At 30.9% G+C, this 20687-nt stretch overlaps 1 protein-coding gene across 2 annotated transcripts; it reads right to left on the minus strand.

Annotated features, from left to right (window-relative positions):
* Positions 1–326: 326 nt before the first annotated feature.
* LOC119610435 lies at positions 327–15304 on the minus strand. 2 transcript variants are annotated; one of them, XM_037965645.1, is made up of 3 exons: positions 14380–15304; positions 831–963; positions 327–757 (listed from the first exon to the last, which is right to left on the minus strand). In XM_037965645.1, exons 1-3 carry the CDS (start codon positions 15014–15016, stop codon positions 520–522), a joined length of 1008 nt encoding a protein of 335 aa, XP_037821573.1. In that variant the 5' UTR covers positions 15017–15304; the 3' UTR covers positions 327–519. The 2 variants fall into 2 exon arrangements, with proteins under 2 accessions (XP_037821573.1, XP_037821574.1); XM_037965646.1 differs by having other exon boundaries at positions 643–752.
* Positions 15305–20687: the final 5383 nt, after the last annotated feature.

The raw sequence follows: 20687 nt of genomic DNA on the forward strand, positions 1-20687 counted from the left end.
CTTTCGTGAATGCCTTTTTTATTTGAAGTTAAGATTAAGATTAGCGGTTCGACACCAGCCGGGGTCGTCTTAGTTTAGAATTTTTTTTAATATATCTATGTATTATTATTATTATTACTTGATGAATTGTCCCAATCGGTTCACAACCTCTTTCGAAATAACCATAACATTAAACTACAAGTTGCAATTTTCAAAATAATTCTTTGAAATTCGGTGTTCTTGATAGTACTTCTGTCCTAAGTTCGAATCCCATTGAATTATTTTAATCTTCTATTTATTCAATATTTCAAAATTTTCCAATACAATCAAAATGTTTTGAAATACATATTGAAATGGTGTAGAACCGATATCTTCCCTCGAAAACTAAGCTCAGTATATATTTCGTTTCAAACCCCTTTACTCTAATTCGTAATAAAAACAATATTTATACTCAAAAAAGCAATTTAATTTCTAATTAAGATTTGTTTTAAAACTTCTTAAATCTTTGGTATTTTTTTATAATAAAAAGTTCAAGCCCCTTCACTCCCATTTATCCTGACTATTTGCTATATAACCATCACCACTCCATGTACTACGGGATTCATCCAAATTCTCCAGTTTATCCTCAACATCATCGAAAGTATTTGATTTATGATTTGAATGAGAACGTCTTCGTGAATTTAAATCGGTTAGATATTCAACAGCTGTTTGACTATTTGGATTTACAGTAGTATCATTAAGAGCTTTCTGCAAATGATTTATATAATTGATGGCTATGCTGAAATTATAGAGTTAATATAAAATATTACTTAAATTTAATCAGGATATACTTCTAAAATCGAATTTCTTACCGTAGACTTTCAATTTTGGAATATTTTTTACCATTCGGCTTTGAAATGGGTAATTTCGATCGCAATAGATCGAATGCTTTATTCATATCACGCATACGTGTACGTTCACGATCACAGGCAGTCTTTTTATAGTCTGAAAGGAGAATAAATAATTGGAAGGAGTTAGTGGCGTTTAGAATTTAGAATGATGGCACCAATTTAATATGTTGGGGATTTAGAATGATTAAACATTGACCTTTAAAGGAAAATTTATATAACCTATAAGCAGCAGCATCACTTGCATCCATGATAGATGCGTTTGCGTTGTTAAAACTAACCTAAGAATCGTCATCTTAAGAAGACTTTAATCTCCGGCATGAGCTCATATTAAACAATTTCCTATCGACATAACTCTCACGAATCGATTGCTCTCTCATTTTGGTCAGATAAGACCAATATAGTTCCTGCTGTATATGTGATTTATAATAGATAAAGCAAAAAACAACAAATGCTTTAATTTTTCCTTTACGGACCATATCATGTACAACATTATAATCTGATATCACAGACTGATGTGGTACCCGAGTAACTGCATGTTTAGGTTCAGCAGACTGCTTACTACCATGAGTAAAGCTTTACTTGGGTCCTATTAGGTCCCTTTGTAACGTCTGGAAAGAATCAAGAGAAGGAAGGAAAAATGTTTGGATGGGAAAAATAGCGATAGAGACAGTAAAGATGATATAGAAAAGGAGTAAAGAATAGAGATGTAAACGAGTCCATAAGGAGTCGAGATCATAGTGTATGATTAATCACTAGGGTTCTATAGTTGAAACGAAAAGTCGACTTTTCGACTTTTTTCATTTAGGTAAAAGTCGACTTTTCGACTTTTTGCATTTTATGAAAAGTCGATTTTTCGACTTTTCTACTTTTTTCATTTAAATAAAAGTCGACTTTTAGAGTTTTCGACTATAAGTATTTTATAAATAGTCGACTTTTCGACTTTTACCGACTTTTTTCGACTTTTCAATTTTTTCGACTTTTTGACTATTTTCGACTTCTTTCTACTTTTTTCCGACTATTTTTTGACTTTTTTCGAGTTTTTCCGACTATTTTAGGGTTTTTGACTTTTTTCCACTTTTTTAAAATTTTTGACTATTTTTGACATGTTTCTACAATTTTCGAGTTTCCGACTTACGACTTTTTTCTACTTTTTTTTTGACTTTTTCCGACTTTTCGACTTTTTACGACTTTTTTCGACTTTCTTCGACTTTTTTCAACTTTATTCAACTTTTTTCGATACCCGTTAATAAAACAACCTTTTGATAAAACAGCAAACCCTAACAGCTGTTTTTGATTGTTGTGTGGTGAGTTTCTGTAAAAACGTAAACAAATGAAACAAAAACAAATTACTAGACATATTTATTTTGTGCTAAGAAAAATTTATGTATTTTAATAATGTTTTATAGCCAGTGCAAGTGTTCTTGGTGTACACCATCTACCCCAATAATAATCCCGGTTTCATTAGAATCAAGTATTTTTAAAACGGCCATATATAATGTGCAATTCATTCTATATTCCATGACTGGTTGAAAGAGTCACGGAATCCACCGGAGATCAACCTAAAAAATGAAAAAGGGGTGGCTTTAACTTCTTGTTCCGTTCATATGGGACAAGATTCGAGCCTCATCGTATCAGTTCGCCAGATACCTCATTTGTGTATATTGCAGGGTCCTGGTACCCAACACAGCCTTATTGTAAACGGTCTCATAATAATACTTAGATCTTTTCTTCATTCTACGACTATGCAAGAATACAGCTATGACATATTAATGCTTTAAATGCAGCATGACTATCAACCTAAAATTTTACCAGAGACCGGCGAACAATGTGATTCCCTATTAGTTCCGTCACTTTCAAGATCGCTAAATCACCACTTGGAAGACACAACCCATCAGGGAGTCAAGGAACATTTTACACCGTTTGTAACACATTGAAATATTGGTCTAATATCCATAAAAGTATATGCTGGGATCTTATTACAGTCTAAGATTGAGTTTGTTATTGAAAATGGACAATATCGGTATACGATAAACTCATCAGGGAGCCAAGGAACTTTTACACCGAAATATTGGTCTAAAATCCATAAAAGTATAGACTAGGATCTTAGCCAATATTTGCCAAAATATTTTTAGTTGATGGAGTTTATTATTGAGCTTCAATATTCCAGTATAGCGAAAAAGAACGACAAAAACAAGTTTTATAGGAACTAAAATCTTTTTGCCAAATTTTATGAGGATCAGGAAATTATTTTACAAGATTTATATGATCCAAAACCTTTCTGGGTTGGTTTAAAATTGACCCTACCCCCATATAAGTTCCCCTTCAGAAAAAGATATTAACTCCAATAATTGTAATAAAAATACCAATATAGCAAAGAAATTCCACATAAACAAGGAGTCAACATCGTTTTGTCAAATTTAAGGGGATCGGTCCATAATTTAACCTATCCCCGATATAAGGTCCACCTCGGGAAATTACTACCACTCATAACTGGCTTAAATGAAACAAAATTTATCTGTTGAATTTTGTAAGGGTCGGTCCACAGTTGACCCTACCTAAAATCTCAAACAGATTATGCCATCCGATTTCTACACTTCCGACTTAAAGTTCTATATATGTTTTTATCGTGCAAAGATCTTCCGATAGCAGTTATATATAATTTTCTATATACGGATATAGTCAAATTTTTTGTAAAAAAAGTTTGTTGCTGTAGTACACACCCTAGAACGATGAAATCCACAAAACAAATTATGCCATCCGATTTGTATATTTCCAACTTAAAGTTCTATATAGGTTTTTATCGTGCACAAGATCGTCCGATAGCAGTTATATATAATTTTCTATATACTTCCATAATAAAATATTTTGTAAAAAAAAAGTTTGTTGTTGTAGTACACACCCTAGCACGATGAAATCCGGAAAAAAATGTATGTCATCCGATTTCTACACTTCCAACTTAAAGTTCTATATAGATTTTTATCGTGCACAAGATCGTCCGATAGCAGTTATATATCAATTTATATATACTTCCATAATAACATTTTTTGTAAAAAAAAGTTTGTTGTTGTAGTACACACCCTAGAACGATGAAATCCGGAAAAAAATGTATGCCATCCGATTTCCACACTTCCAACTTAAAGTTCTATATAGGTTTTTATCGTGCACAAGATCGTCCGATAGCAGTTATATATCAATTTATATATACTTCCATAATAACATTTTTTGTAAAAAAAAAGTTTGTTGTTGTAGTACACACCCTAGAACGATGAAATCCGGAAAAAAATGTATGCCATCCGATTTCTACACTTCCAACTTAAAGTTCTATATAGGTTTTTAACGTGCACAAGATCGTCCGATAGCACTTATATATCATTTTATATATACGGCTATAGTAACATTTTTTGTAAAAAAAAAGTTTGTTGTTGTAGTACACACCCTAGAACGATGAAATCCGGAAAAAAATGTATGCCATCCGATTTCTACACTTCCAACTTAAAGTTCTATATAGGTTTCTATCGTGCACAAGATCGTCCGATAGCACTTATATATCATTTTATATATACGGCTAGAGTAACATTTTTTGTAAAAAAAAAAGTTTGTTGTTGTAGTACACACCCTAGAACGATGAAATCCGGAAAAAAATGTATGCCATCCGATTTCTACACTTCCAACTTAAAGTTCTATATAGGTTTTTATCGTGCACAAGATCGTCCGATAGCAGTTATATATCATTTTATATATACGGCTATAGTAACATTTTTTTAAAAAAAAAGTTTGTTGTTGTAGTACACACCCTAGAACGATGAAATCTACAAAAAAATGTATGCCATCTGTTTCCTACACTTCCAACTTAAAGTTCTATATAGGTTTCTATCGTGCACAAGATCGTCCGATAGCACTTATATATCATTTTATATATACGGCTATATTAACATTTTTTGTAAAAAAAAAGTTTGTTGTTGTAGTACACACCCTAGAACGATGAAATCTGGAAAAAAATGTATGCCATTCGATTTCTACACTTCCAACTTAAAGTTCTATATAGGTTTTTATCGTGCACAAGATCGTCCGATAGCAGTTATATATCATTTTATATATACGGCTATAGTAACATTTTTTGTAAAAAAAAAGTTTGTTGTTGTAGTACACACCCTAGAACGATGAAATCCGGAAAAAAATGTATGCCATCCGATTTCTACACTTCCAACTTAAAGTTCTATAAAGGTTTCTATCGTGCACAAGATCGTCCGATAGCACTTATATATCATTTTATATATACGGCTATAGTAACATTTTTTGTAAAAAAAAGTTTGTTGTTGTAGTACACACCCTAGAACGATGAAATCCGGAAAAAAATGTATGCCATCCGATTTCTACACTTCCAACTTAAAGTTCTATATAGGTCTTTATCGTGCACAAGATCGTCCGATAGCAGTTATATATCAATTTATATATACTTCCATAATAACATTTTTTGTAAAAAAAAAGTTTGTTGTTGAAGTACACACCCTAGAACGATGAAATCCGGAAAAAAATGTTTGTCATCTGATTTCTACACTTCCAACTTAAAGTTCTATGTAGGCTTTTATCGTGCACAAGATCGTCCGATAGCAGTTATATATCAATTTATGTATACTTCCATAATAACATTTTTTGTAAAAAAAAGTTTGTTGTTGTAGTACACACCCTAGAACGATGAAATCCGAAAAAAAATGTATGCCATCCGATTTCTACACTTCAAACTTAAAGTTCTATATAGGTTTTTATCGTGCACAAGATCGTCCGATAGCAGTTATATAGCAATTTATATATACTTCCATAATAACATTTTTTGTAAAAAAAAGTTTGTTGTTGTAGTACACACCCTAGAACGATGAAATCCGAAAAAAAATGTATGCCATCCGATTTCTACACTTCCAACTTAAAGTTCTATATAGGTTTTTATCGTGCACAAGATCGTCCGATAGCACTTATATATAATTTTATATATACGGCTATAGTAACATTTTTTGTAAAAAAAAAGTTTGTTGTTGTAGTACACACCCTAGAACGATGAAATCCGGAAAAAAATGTATGCCATCCGATTTCTACACTTCCAACTTAAAGTTCTATATAGGTTTTTATCGTGCACATGATCGTCCGATAGCAGTTATATATCATTTTATATATACGGCTATATTAACATTTTTTGTAAAAAAAAAGTTTGTTGTTGTAGTACACACCCTAGAACGATGAAATCTGGAAAAAAATGTATGCCATCCGATTTCTACACTTCCAACTTAAAGTTCTATATAGGTTTTTATCGTGCACAAGATCGTCCGATAGCAGTTATATATCATTTTATATATACGGCTATAGTAACATTTTTTGTAAAAAAAAAGTTTGTTGTTGTAGTACACACCCTAGAACGATGAAATCCGGAAAAAAATGTATGCCATCCGATTTCTACACTTCCAACTTAAAGTTCTATATAGGTTTTTATCGTGCACAAGATCGTCCGATAGCAGTTATATATCATTTTATATATACGGCTATAGAAACATTTTTAAAAAAAAAAAGTTTGTTGTTGTAGTACACACCCTAGAACGATGAAATCTGGAAAAAAATGTATGCCATCCGATTTCTACACTTCCAACTTAAAGTTCTATATAGGTTTCTATCGTGCACAAGATCGTCCGATAGCAGTTATATATCATTTTATATATACGGCTATAGTAACATTTTTTGTAAAAAAAAAGTTTGTTGTTGTAGTACACACCCTAGAACGATGAAATCCGGAAAAAAATGTATGCCATCCGATTTCTACACTTCCAACTTAAAGTTCTATATAGGTTTTTAACGTGCACAAGATCGTCCGATAGCACTTATATATCATTTTATATATACGGCTATAGTAACATTTTTTGTAAAAAAAAGTTTGTTGTTGTAGTACACACCCTAGAACGATGAAATCCGGAAAAAAATGTATGCCATCCGATTTCTACACTTCCAACTTAAAGTTCTATATAGGTTTTTATCGTGCACAAGATCGTCCGATAGCAGTTATATATCATTTTATATATACGGCTATAGTAACATTTTTAAAAAAAAAAGTTTGTTGTTGTAGTACACACCCTAGAACGATGAAATCTGGAAAAAAATGTATGCCATCCGATTTCTACACTTCCAACTTAAAGTTCTATATAGGTTTCTATCGTGCACAAGATCGTCCGATAGCAGTTATATATCATTTTATATATACGGCTATAGTAACATTTTTTGTAAAAAAAAAGTTTGTTGTTGTAGTACACACCCTAGAACGATGAAATCCGGAAAAAAATGTATGCCATCCGATTTCTACACTTCCAACTTAAAGTTCTATATAGGTTTTTAACGTGCACAAGATCGTCCGATAGCACTTATATATCATTTTATATATACGGCTATAGTAACATTTTTTGTAAAAAAAAGTTTGTTGTTGTAGTACACACCCTAGAACGATGAAATCCGGAAAAAAATGTATGCCATCCGATTTCTACACTTCCAACTTAAAGTTCTATATAGGTTTTTATCGTGCACAAGATCGTCCGATAGCACTTATATATCATTTTATATATACGGCTATAGTAACATTTTTTGTAAAAAAAAGTTTGTTGTTGTAGTACACACCCTAGAACGATGAAATCCGGAAAAAAATGTATGCCATCCCATTTCTACACTTCCAACTTAAAGTTCTATATAGGTTTTTATCGTGCACATGATCGTCCGATAGCAGTTATATATCATTTTATATATACGGCTATATTAACATTTTTTGTAAAAAAAAAGTTTGTTGTTGTAGTACACACCCTAGAACGATGAAATCTGGAAAAAAATGTATGCCATCCGATTTCTACACTTCCAACTTAAAGTTCTATATAGGTTTTTATCGTGCACAAGATCGTCCGATAGCAGTTATATATCATTTTATATATACGGCTATAGTAACATTTTTTGTAAAAAAAAAGTTTGTTGTTGTAGTACACACCCTAGAACGATGAAATCCGGAAAAAAATGTATGCCATCCGATTTCTACACTTAAAACTTAAAGTTCTATATAGGTTTTTATCGTGCACAAGATCGTCCGATAGCAGTTATATATCATTTTATATATACGGCTATAGTAACATTTTTTAAAAAAAAAAGTTTGTTGTTGTAGTACACACCCTAGAACGATGAAATCTGGAAAAAAATGTATGCCATCCGATTTCTACACTTCCAACTTAAAGTTCTATATAGGTTTTTATCGTGCACAAGATCGTCCGATAGCAGTTATATATCATTTTATATATACGGCTATAGTAACATTTTTTGTAAAAAAAAAGTTTGTTGTTGTAGTACACACCCTAGAACGATGAAATCCGGAAAAAAATGTATGCCATCCGATTTCTACACTTCCAACTTAAAGTTCTATATAGGTTTTTAATCGTGCACAAGATCGTCCGATAGCAGTTATATATCATTTTATATATACGGCTATAGTAACATTTTTTGTAAAAAAAAAGTTTGTTGTTGTAGTACACACCCTAGAACGATGAAATCCGGAAAAAAATGTATGCCATCCGATTTCTACACTTCCAACTTAAAGTTCTATATAGGTTTCTATCGTGCACAAGATCGTCCGATAGCACTTATATATCATTTTATATATACGGCTAGAGTAACATTTTTTGTAAAAAAAAAGTTTGTTGTTGTAGTACACACCCTAGAACGATGAAATCCGGAAAAAAATGTATGCCATCCGATTTCTACACTTCCAACTTAAAGTTCTATATAGGTTTCTATCGTGCACAAGATCGTCCGATAGCACTTATATATCATTTTATATATACGGCTATAGTAACATTTTTTGTAAAAAAAAAGTTTGTTGTTGTAGTACACACCCTAGAACGATGAAATCCGGAAAAAAATGTATGCCATCCGATTTCTACACTTCCAACTTAAAGTTCTATATAGGTTTTTAACGTGCACAAGATCGTCCGATAGCACTTATATATCATTTTATATATACGGCTATAGTAACATTTTTTGTAAAAAAAAGTTTGTTGTTGTAGTACACACCCTAGAACGATGAAATCCGGAAAAAAATGTATGCCATCCGATTTCTACACTTCCAACTTAAAGTTCTATATAGGTTTTTATCGTGCACAAGATCGTCCGATAGCAGTTATATATCATTTTATATATACGGCTATAGTAACATTTTTAAAAAAAAAAAGTTTGTTGTTGTAGTACACACCCTAGAACGATGAAATCTGGAAAAAAATGTATGCCATCCGATTTCTACACTTCCAACTTAAAGTTCTATATAGGTTTCTATCGTGCACAAGATCGTCCGATAGCAGTTATATATCATTTTATATATACGGCTATAGTAACATTTTTTGTAAAAAAAAAGTTTGTTGTTGTAGTACACACCCTAGAACGATGAAATCCGGAAAAAAATGTATGCCATCCGATTTCTACACTTCCAACTTAAAGTTCTATATAGGTTTTTAATCGTGCACAAGATCGTCCGATAGCACTTATATATCATTTTATATATACGGCTATAGTAACATTTTTTGTAAAAAAAAGTTTGTTGTTGTAGTACACACCCTAGAACGATGAAATCCGAAAAAAAATGTATGCCATCCGATTTCTACACTTCCAACTTAAAGTTCTATATAGGTTTTTATCGTGCACAAGATCGTCCGATAGCACTTATATATCATTTTATATATACGGCTATAGTAACATTTTTTGTAAAAAAAAGTTTGTTGTTGTAGTACACACCCTAGAACGATGAAATCCGGAAAAAAATGTATGCCATCCCATTTCTACACTTCCAACTTAAAGTTCTATATAGGTTTTTATCGTGCACATGATCGTCCGATAGCAGTTATATATCATTTTATATATACGGCTATATTAACATTTTTTGTAAAAAAAAAGTTTGTTGTTGTAGTACACACCCTAGAACGATGAAATCTGGAAAAAAATGTATGCCATCCGATTTCTACACTTCCAACTTAAAGTTCTATATAGGTTTTTATCGTGCACAAGATCGTCCGATAGCAGTTATATATCATTTTATATATACGGCTATAGTAACATTTTTTGTAAAAAAAAAGTTTGTTGTTGTAGTACACACCCTAGAACGATGAAATCCGGAAAAAAATGTATGCCATCCGATTTCTACACTTCAAACTTAAAGTTCTATATAGGTTTTTATCGTGCACAAGATCGTCCGATAGCAGTTATATATCATTTTATATATACGGCTATAGTAACATTTTTTAAAAAAAAAAGTTTGTTGTTGTAGTACACACCCTAGAACGATGAAATCTGGAAAAAAATGTATGCCATCCGATTTCTACACTTCCAACTTAAAGTTCTATATAGGTTTTTATCGTGCACAAGATCGTCCGATAGCAGTTATATATCATTTTATATATACGGCTATAGTAACATTTTTTGTAAAAAAAAAGTTTGTTGTTGTAGTACACACCCTAGAACGATGAAATCCGGAAAAAAATGTATGCCATCCGATTTCTACACTTCCAACTTAAAGTTCTATATAGGTTTTTAACGTGCACAAGATCGTCCGATAGCAGTTATATATCATTTTATATATACGGCTATAGTAACATTTTTTGTAAAAAAAAAGTTTGTTGTTGTAGTACACACCCTAGAACGATGAAATCCGGAAAAAAATGTATGCCATCCGATTTCTACACTTCCAACTTAAAGTTCTATATAGGTTTCTATCGTGCACAAGATCGTCCGATAGCACTTATATATCATTTTATATATACGGCTAGAGTAACATTTTTTGTAAAAAAAAAGTTTGTTGTTGTAGTACACACCCTAGAACGATGAAATCCGGAAAAAAATGTATGCCATCCGATTTCTACACTTCCAACTTAAAGTTCTATAAAGGTTTCTATCGTGCACAAGATCGTCCGATAGCACTTATATATCATTTTATATATACGGCTATAGTAACAGTTTTTGTAAAAAAAAGTTTGTTGTTGTAGTACACACCCTAGAACGATGAAATCCGAAAAAAAATGTATGCCATCCGATTTCTACACTTCCAACTTAAAGTTCTATATAGGTTTTTATCGTGCACAAAATCGTCCGATAGCAGTTATATATTATTTTATATATACGGCTATAGTAACATTTTTTGTAAAAAAAAGTTTGTTGTTGTAGTACACACCCTAGAACGATGAAATCTGGAAAAAAATGTATGCCATACGATTTCTACACTTCCAACTTAAAGTTCTATATAGGTTTTTATCGTGCACAAGATCGTCCGATAGCAGTTATATAGCAATTTATATATACTTCCATAATAACATTTTTTGTAAAAAAAAAGTTTGTTGTTGTAGTACACACCCTAGAACGATGAAATCCGGAAAAAAATGTATGCCATCCGATTTCTACACTTCCAACTTAAAGTTCTATATAGGTTTTTATCGTGCACAAGATCGTCCGATAGCACTTATATATCATTTTATATATACGGCCATAACATTTTTTGTAAAAAAAAAGTTTGTTGTTGTAGTACACACCCTAGAACGATGAAATCCGGAAAAAAATGTATGCCATCCGATTTCTACACTTCCAACTTAAAGTTCTATATAGGTTTTTATCGTGCACAAAATCGTCCGATAGCAGTTATATATTATTTTATATATACGGCTATAGTAACATTTTTTGTAAAAAAAAGTTTGTTGTTGTAGTACACACCCTAGAACGATGAAATCTGGAAAAAAATGTATGCCATACGATTTCTACACTTCCAACTTAAAGTTCTATATAGGTTTTTATCGTGCACAAGATCGTCCGATAGCAGTTATATAGCAATTTATATATACTTCCATAATAACATTTTTTGTAAAAAAAAAGTTTGTTGTTGTAGTACACACCCTAGAACGATGAAATCCGGAAAAAAATGTATGCCATCCGATTTCTACACTTCCAACTTAAAGTTCTATATAGGTTTTTATCGTGCACAAGATCGTCCGATAGCACTTATATATCATTTTATATATACGGCCATAACATTTTTTGTAAAAAAAAAGTTTGTTGTTGTAGTACACACCCTAGAACGATGAAATCCGGAAAAAAATGTATGCCATCCGATTTCTACACTTCCAACTTAAAGTTCTATATAGGTTTCTATCGTGCACAAGATCGTCCGATAGCACTTATATATCATTTTATATATACGGCTATAGTAACATTTTTAAAAAAAAAAAGTTTGTTGTTGTAGTACACACCCTAGAACGATGAAATCCGGAAAAAGATGTATGCCATCCGATTTCTACACTTCCAACTTAAAGTTCTATATAGGTTTTTATCGTGCACAAGATCGTCCGATAGCAGTTATATATCATTTTATATATACGGCTATAGTAACATTTTTTTAAAAAAAAAGTTTGTTGTTGTAGTACACACCCTAGAACGATGAAATCTACAAAAAAATGTATGCCATCTGTTTCCTACACTTCCAACTTAAAGTTCTATATAGGTTTTTATCGTGCGCAAGATCGTCCGATAGCAGTTATATATAATTTTATATATAATTTTATTTGTAAAAAAAAGTTTGTTGTTTTAGTACACACCCTAGAACGATGAAATCTGGAAAAAAATGTATGTCATCCGATGTCTACACTTCCAACTTAAAGTTCTATATAGGTTTTTATCGTGAACAAGATCGTCCGATAGCAGTTATATATAATTTTATATATACGGCCATAGTAACATTTTTTGTAAAAAAAAGTTTGTTGTTGTAGTACACACCCTAGAACGATGAAATCCGGAAAAAAATGTATGCCATCCGATTTCTACACTTCCAACTTAAAGTTCTATATAGGTTTTTATCGTGCACAAGATCGTCCGATAGCACTTATATATCATTTTATATATACGGCCATAGTAACATTTTTTGTAAAAAAAAAGTTTGTTGTTGTAGTACACACCCTAGAACGATGAAATCTGGAAAAAAATGTATGCCATCCGATTTCTACACTTCCAACTTAAAGTTCTATATAGGTTTTTATCGTGCACAAGATCGTCCGATAGCACTTATATATCATTTTATATATACGGCTATAGTAACATTTTTTGTAAAAAAAAAGTTTGTTGTTGTAGTACACGCCCTAGAACGATGAAATCCGGAAAAAAATGTATGCCATTTGATTTCTACACTTCCAACTTAAAGTTCTATATAGGTTTTTATCGTGCACAAGATCGTCCGATAGCACTTATATATCATTTTATATATACAACTATAATAACATTTTTTGTAAAAAAAAGTTTGTTGTTGTAGTACACACCCTAGAACGATGAAATCTGGAAAAAAATGTATGTCATCCGATTTCTACACTTCCAACTTAAAGTTCTATATAGGTTTTTATCGTGCACAAGATCGTCCGATAGCACTTATATATCATTTTATATATACGGCTATAGTAAAATTTTTTGAATGTTTTTTTATTAAAACGATATAATCCCAAATATATTTATATTTTATCAGATTTGTTCCTTTCCACATTTATATACATATTTTAATTGATCAAAAATATTTTTTTTAAAGTAAATTATGAAAATCAATTTTTTTGAATCTTTTCCACGTGCATAAACACATATTGAAAATGTAAATAATGAAAACGAGTTTTTGCGTCTTTTCCACGTGCAGAAACACATATTTGTAAACAAAAATAACTCACCACACCAAAAAAAATTTTTATTTTGATAAAACAGCTGTTACGGTTTGTTTTATTTTTCATCGGGTTGTTTTCTTTATGTGCGTCTTTTTTCGACTTATAGACTTTTTTCGACTTTTCGACTTTTATTAACAAAGTCGACTTTTCGACTTTTTTCACAGACGATAGTCGAGTTATCGACTTTTTTGGAACAAAATAGTCGACTTCGACTTTTTTCGACAAAAAGTCGATTGTTCGATTATTCGAAAGTCGATTTATAGAACCCTATTAATCACACACCCACTTCGACAATTTTAGGAATGTCAGAATACGTTCAGGTTGAACAGTTGATAGATCAGGAAAGTATGTCGACCCTATCGCCGGGTGTCAAATCGTTTCAAAGGCCAGGCAATTACACAGAAAATGAGTAATTATCTCCTCCTTTTCGTTTTGACAGCTCCTACAGAAGTCTTGTATGGTTTCCAAACTTGGAATGACCCGTAAGAACTGATAAAAGAGCACTCAGACTTAGTTATTCGAAACACGTACGCGTTAATTTGAACCCAAGTTGCTTATACAGAAGAATTGATTTAGTAACTAGTATCGATCCTTAATTCCAACGAATGTTTTGGGACAAGTTCTGATATATAAAAGCAAAATATTTTAGACAAAGAATATTATATGTACATATGTACTCTCTGGAGAAGTTGCTACCTCGTACAAGTTGCGATTTTAGAACACCTTTCTTCCTAGTGCCTTTAGTTAATAAAATCCAACCTATTCGATTAACTTACCTTTTTCACTTTGTAAAGCTTTAACCTTCCACGAGGGATTTGTTTCCTTAATAATCGTATGTTCTCGAACATCCGGATACGACATATAAACCGGTGGTGGTACAATTTGTGTCTGCATTTTGTTACTGACTTCTGAGGGCGTTATACTCGTTACGGGCTTCGGTGTTGACCAAGTTTGTACCGTTTGTGGTATATGAGCGGTATAAGGTACATTATTTAAAGAAATAAGAGATGATGAAGCACTGGACTGATGCGCAGGATATAGCAGAGTTTGATGTGTAGTCACTGATGATATGCCGTCATTATAGGGATTATTGTAAAGCAGAGCAGGATCTGTATTGTACGGGTGAGAGTGTGTTGCAGTAACACTTATGCCATAAACATTATTTAAATGTACATCCAAAGGATAATCACTGCTGTAGGCCACTGAGGTGGGAACATTTAAGGTGGAGGCAACATTCGTACTGACACCTAATTCTAATAGAACGGGTTTATCACTTTCATTATCGGTCTCATAGTTGGTACGCAGATCGTTTGCTGTACCGTCGGCATTTGTGGTGACAGGTTGTACTAAATGTGCATTGTTTGGTGGAAGGGTTTCATTGTGTAGAGTTGAGGCTTCTAAATGATCAGTCATGTTTTTAAATTTATTCACTTAAAATATTTTAATTAGTTTAATTTTTCTTATTATTCTATTAAATATTCAATATCACAATTTTATTTGCACTGTTTTAGTATTTTTTATAACCGTTTTGTTTATTTTTTAAATTATTTAAATTCCCGCCACTTGACCTGTTTAAGGTTCAATGTCTATTTGTGTAATAACTCTAACAGCAGCAACTTCAAAATATAACTTTCGTTTTCTTAACGTTGATCCTAAATATTTGTTTTATTTTTCTTTTCTTTCAATTCAAAACGTGCGTTAATAAAGTAGAGCTTAACTTCAATTTGTTTAATGATATATTCATTATGGATAAATACTACTAGAATGTATCAACGCAACAAGATCGATCACTCATTTTTACACTCAATTTTTTATTAAATTTTATCACTCATTTTCTTTAACACATCATTATTGAGCGTAAATACCTGAATAAGACTCTCTTGACATTCAAACTCAGGTGCAGTTTCTTTTTAATGTTTGAAACATAGATGAGGTAGATTGACAATATTATTATAATGTACTATAATTGTGTAACAAAAAATAGTCAGATTAGAAAAATTTTGTAAAACCATTAGAACAAAAAATGGACTTTTTCATAAATTTCTTTAAATCACATTTGTTTTACAGTGTTAAAGTTTTCCCTGCACAGGCGGTAGGTATATGGGGGTACGGTTAAGCCAGTTACGAACGTTAAAAGTATATTATAAATGTGATATTATATTCGGAATAGAGTCCCATATAAAGGAAACATATTAATACTATATCTGTAACATAAAAATTCATCAACATATTTAAAATAGCCGATTTATTAAATGACTTTTTAAGATAAAAACCACCCACAAAATACAGAACACTCAAACTGAGTGAAATGATAAAAGAGGGAATTTTCATGCTCTCAATTTTAAACCAATCGGCCTTTTACTACAACTAAAAAAATTGTTTTTTTCTTTGTAATTTTTTTTTTATTAATTACACTTGTTTACACGACTACTTCAGTTATTTATTTATTTCTATTGTTACATCAATTATTCATCCCAGAAAAAAGGGAATAAAAATAAGTAAGATAGCATAGCTCGACCATTTAATCCCCTACACCAGATTTGTGTACACAATTTAAAATGTGATTTCTTTTTTTTTAAATACAACATTTATATTGTATTTTACTTTAATTTGTTGAAAAACAATTGATTTTCTAAAAGAAACGTTATAAGGGTTCTAAAGTCACACATGGTCCGGTTCTCAGAAAAATGGTTTGTTACTAGATTTGCTCCATAGTCTAGTCTATAGTCTAGTCTATAGTCTAGTCCATAGTCTAGTCCATAGTCTAGTCTATAGTCTAGTCCATAGTCTAGTCTATAGTCTAGTCCATAGTCTAGTCTATAATCTAGTCTATAGTCTAGTCTATAGTCCAGTCTATAGTCTAGTCTTAGTCTAGTCTTAATCTAGTCTTAGTCTTAGTCTAGTCTTAGTCCAGTCTTAGTCTAGTCTATAGTCTAGTCTATAGTCTAGTCTATAGTCTAGTCTATAGTCTAGTCTATAGTCTAGTCTATAGTCTAGTCTATAGTCTAGTCTATAGTCTAGTCTATAGTCTAGTCTATAGTCTAGTCTATAGTCTAGTCTATAGTCTAGTCTATAGTCTAGTCTATAGTCTAGTCTATAGTCTAGTCTATAGTCTAGTCTATAGTCTAGTCTATAGTCTAGTCTATAGTCTAGTCTATAGTCTAGTCTATAGTCTAGTCTATAGTCTAGTCTATAGTCTATAGTCTAGTCTATAGTCTAGTCTATAGTCTAGTCTATAGTCTAGTCTATAGTCTAGTCTATAGTCTAGTCTATAGTCTAGTCTATAGTCTAGTCTATAGTCTAGTCTATAGTCTAGTCTATAGTCTAGTCTATAGTCTAGTCTATAGTCTAGTCTATAGTCTAGTATCTATAGTCTAGTCTATAGTCTAGTCTATAGTCTAGTCTATAGTCTAGTCTATAGTCTAGTCTATAGTCTAGTCTATAGTCTAGTCTATAGTCTAGTCTATAGTCTAGTCTATAGTCTAGTCTATAGTCTAGTCTATAGTCTAGTCTATAGTCTAGTCTATAGTAGTCTAGTCTATAGTCTAGTCTATAGTCTAGTCTATAGTCTAGTCTATAGTCTAGTCTATAGTCTAGTCTATAGTTAGTCATAGTCTAGTAGTCTAGTCTATAGGTCTAGTCTATAGTAGTCTATAGTCTAGTCTCTAGTCTAGTCTATAGTCTAGTCTATAGTCTAGTCTATAGTCTAGTCTATAGTCCAGTCTATAGTCTAGTCTAATGTATTCTATAGTCAAGTATATAGTATAGTCCATAGTGTAGTCTATAGTGTAGTCTACAGTGCAGTCTATCGTGTGGTCTATAGTCTAGTCTATAGTCTAGTCTATAGTCTAGTCTATAGTCTAGTCTATAGTCTAGTCTATAGTCTAGTCTATAGTCTAGTCTATAGTCTAGTCTATAGTCTAGTCTATAGTTAGTCTATAGTCTAGTCTATAGTCTAGTCTATAGTCTAGTCTATAGTCTAGTCTATAGTCTAGTCTATAGTCTAGTCTATAGTCTAGTCTATAGTCTAGTCTATAGTCTAGTCTATAGTCTAGTCTATAGTCTAGTCTATAGGTCTAGTCTATAGTCTAGTCTAGTATAGTCTCGTCTATAGTCTAGTCTATAGTCTAGTCTATAGTCTAGTCTATAGTCTAGTCTATAGTCTAGTCTATAGTCTAGTCTATAGTCTAGTCTATAGTCTAGTCTATAGTCTAGTCTATAGTCTAGTCTATAGTCTAGTCTATAGTCTAGGTCTATAGTCTAGGTCTATAGTCTAGTCTATAGTCTAGTCTATAGTCTAGTCTATAGTCTAGTCTATAGTCTAGTCTATAGTCTAGTCTATAGTCTAGTCTATAGTCATTCTATAGTCTAGTCTATAGTCTAGTCTATAGTCTAGTCTTATAGTCTAGTCTATAGTCTAGTCTATAGTCTAGTCTATAGTCTAGTCTATAGTCTAGTCTATAGTCTAGTCTATAGTCTAGTCTATAGTCTAGTCTATAGTCTAGTCTATAGTCTAGTCTATAGTCTAGTTATAGTCTAGTCTATAGTCTAGTCTATAGTCTAGTCTATAGTCTAGTCTATAGTCTAGTCTATAGTCTAGTCTATTAGTCTAGTCTATAGTCTAGTCTATAGTCTAGTCTATAGTCTAGTCTATAGTCTAGTCTATAGTCTAGTCTATAGTCAAGTCTATAGTCTAGTCTATAGTCTAGTCTATAGTCTAAGTCTATAGTCTAGTCTATAGTCTAGTCTAAGGTCTAGTCTATAGTCTAGTCTATAGTCTAGTCTAAGGTCTAGTCTATAGTCTAGTCTATAGTCTAGTCTATAGTCTAGTCTAAGGTCTAGTCTATAGTCTAGTCTATAGTCTAGTCTATAGTCTAGTCTATAGTTTTCCATGCGTGCTGTAGGGTATTAAAACAACCACCAATATTTTAAAAAAGAGATCAATACTTTACAAAGAAAGAGGACTAAATAGAGAAGAGTTAGATTGATAGAGTGACAAATGTCTTTAGATATGAGTTGGTGCAACTCAGACATGACTAAATAGAAAACAATTGCAACAGACGTGTGTCAATAACAATAAAACAAATGAAAATAATAAAAATAAAGTATTTTGCCACAGGTATTCCCTCAAACCAACAAGCAACAATAGGTGGCAAAGTAAATAATCGAATATCAAGTGAAGTGATGATGAGATGGTGATCATTATCATTATAGAAAAAAAAACAACAAAACAAAATTGATGTTCATATAATTTTGGACCTTTTATGCTCTTATTAATAGAGTGTGAAAATGGTCTTTTTTTTATAATTACAAATTATGATGACATTTTTTTTAATATTTTATTGATAATGAAATTAATCTTCTCGGTTTTATTTGTAAAAATAGATTTTATATTTCAAAATAATTTATTTATTCTTGAGTATTTAATATATTTTTTGTTTTTGATGTTCTTCTGTTTTTTGCTCCACCTCTCTTGATGTGGAATATTAATCGTATTTATCACAAAATACAAAAAATACAAATAAAGTCAACACAAGTGTTTTCCATTAATTGAAATTTTAGTATTTAAGATATGTATGGGGAATTTTAAAGAAACAATTGTGTCCAAACTTAAAGGTAGAAGAGGGCCATAATATGGATTTGTTGATTTGAAAAGTAATTATAAATTATGTTTTTTACTTATGTCAATAATCTATTTAAAGTCAATGACATTTATGATAAATGATTCATTTTCTAGTACACATTTTGAAATTAACGGTAGAATATTTTTTTCGCAGTTTAAGCACTCTACCTGTAGTTTAAAAAGTAGGCCTCAAAATTTATCAATGTTGCTGATTTTATTAATCTTGTAACATTTTTTTACAATTATCAAGTTTAATATTATTTTCAGCTTATTTTTCCAATAGCTATAAAAATACTTTTAACAGGAGGTTTTAAATTTCTAGTTTAAATAGTTTTTCGAGTTTAGCATAAACTTTAAGAAAATAACAATTTTACGACTTGTAGAAGTGTCATATTTTGCACTAAGAAAAACGTATATACATACATGAATGTAAATATTTATAATAAAATAAATATAGGTCTTTAGGTATTATACATTACATTGGTCAATGTAGTTTTGAATGGACAAGGTTATTTTTAAATTATTAAATAAATTGTTTAATATTCGTATTTCAAAAGCTAAACAATTACATTATAAACACGTTGGTCATTCATTAACAGCAATTATTAAAGTATTAATGGGGAATGTACAACAAATATTTAAATTTTATTATTAAAAAAAAAGTAATTAAAAATATGTTCACAATTACTAACATTTGAATAAAATCCATTTTGTATTAATTAACTATAACTTAGTGAAATTTTGTTATAATTTACATGAAAATCATGTTAATACTAAAAATATTTTTAATTTAATTATAATTTAAATTAGCAGTCAGTTACAATTCTAGTTTTCTTTTTCTATTTCCGTTTACTACACACATATTAATTTAATTGTGTTACCCTGTATTCCATAAGACTATTGCTCTCCGTCTTACTTATAGTTTTTCTTCTACTACAGCTATATATCTATCCCTTTCTATTCAGCAAATGTACAGAAAGCTAAATAAAATAACAGGGTTGTAAATTAATGTACTTAGTTAGGGAAAATAAACGTTAAGTTTAAATTAAATGCAGAATTTCAGACTAGTTACTCACGAATTGATTTGAAATCGACAAAAAATGATTTTTTTTTGTATTATTTAATATTTAATTTCTACCGTTATTTAATATTTAATTTGCACACAATTTTATAATATTTTCTTAATTTATTCTTTAAATAAAAAGCATTTTGTTTGTCAATACAATCAATCGAATATCCTTACACCCGTATTCAGCAAATTTTATATAAAAATCAGTTTTTAACAGTAATTAAATCCTGAGAATTAAAAAATTGTACAAATTGAAAATTTAAAAAAGTTTTAATATTTCTAGAATTTTTCAAATGAATTTTATAAGTAATCTTCAATACAAATGAGAATATGGGGAATTTCATGTCAAATGACCTAATTTCTGAAACCCAAAAAGGTCCAATTACTGAGTT

This window comes from Lucilia sericata, unplaced genomic scaffold (genome assembly GCF_015586225.1).
Source record: "Lucilia sericata isolate MDLA Ls3-8-SP2 unplaced genomic scaffold, ASM1558622v1 Contig001193F_arrow, whole genome shotgun sequence".
In the NCBI taxonomy this organism is placed as follows: Eukaryota; Metazoa; Arthropoda; class Insecta; order Diptera; family Calliphoridae; genus Lucilia; species Lucilia sericata.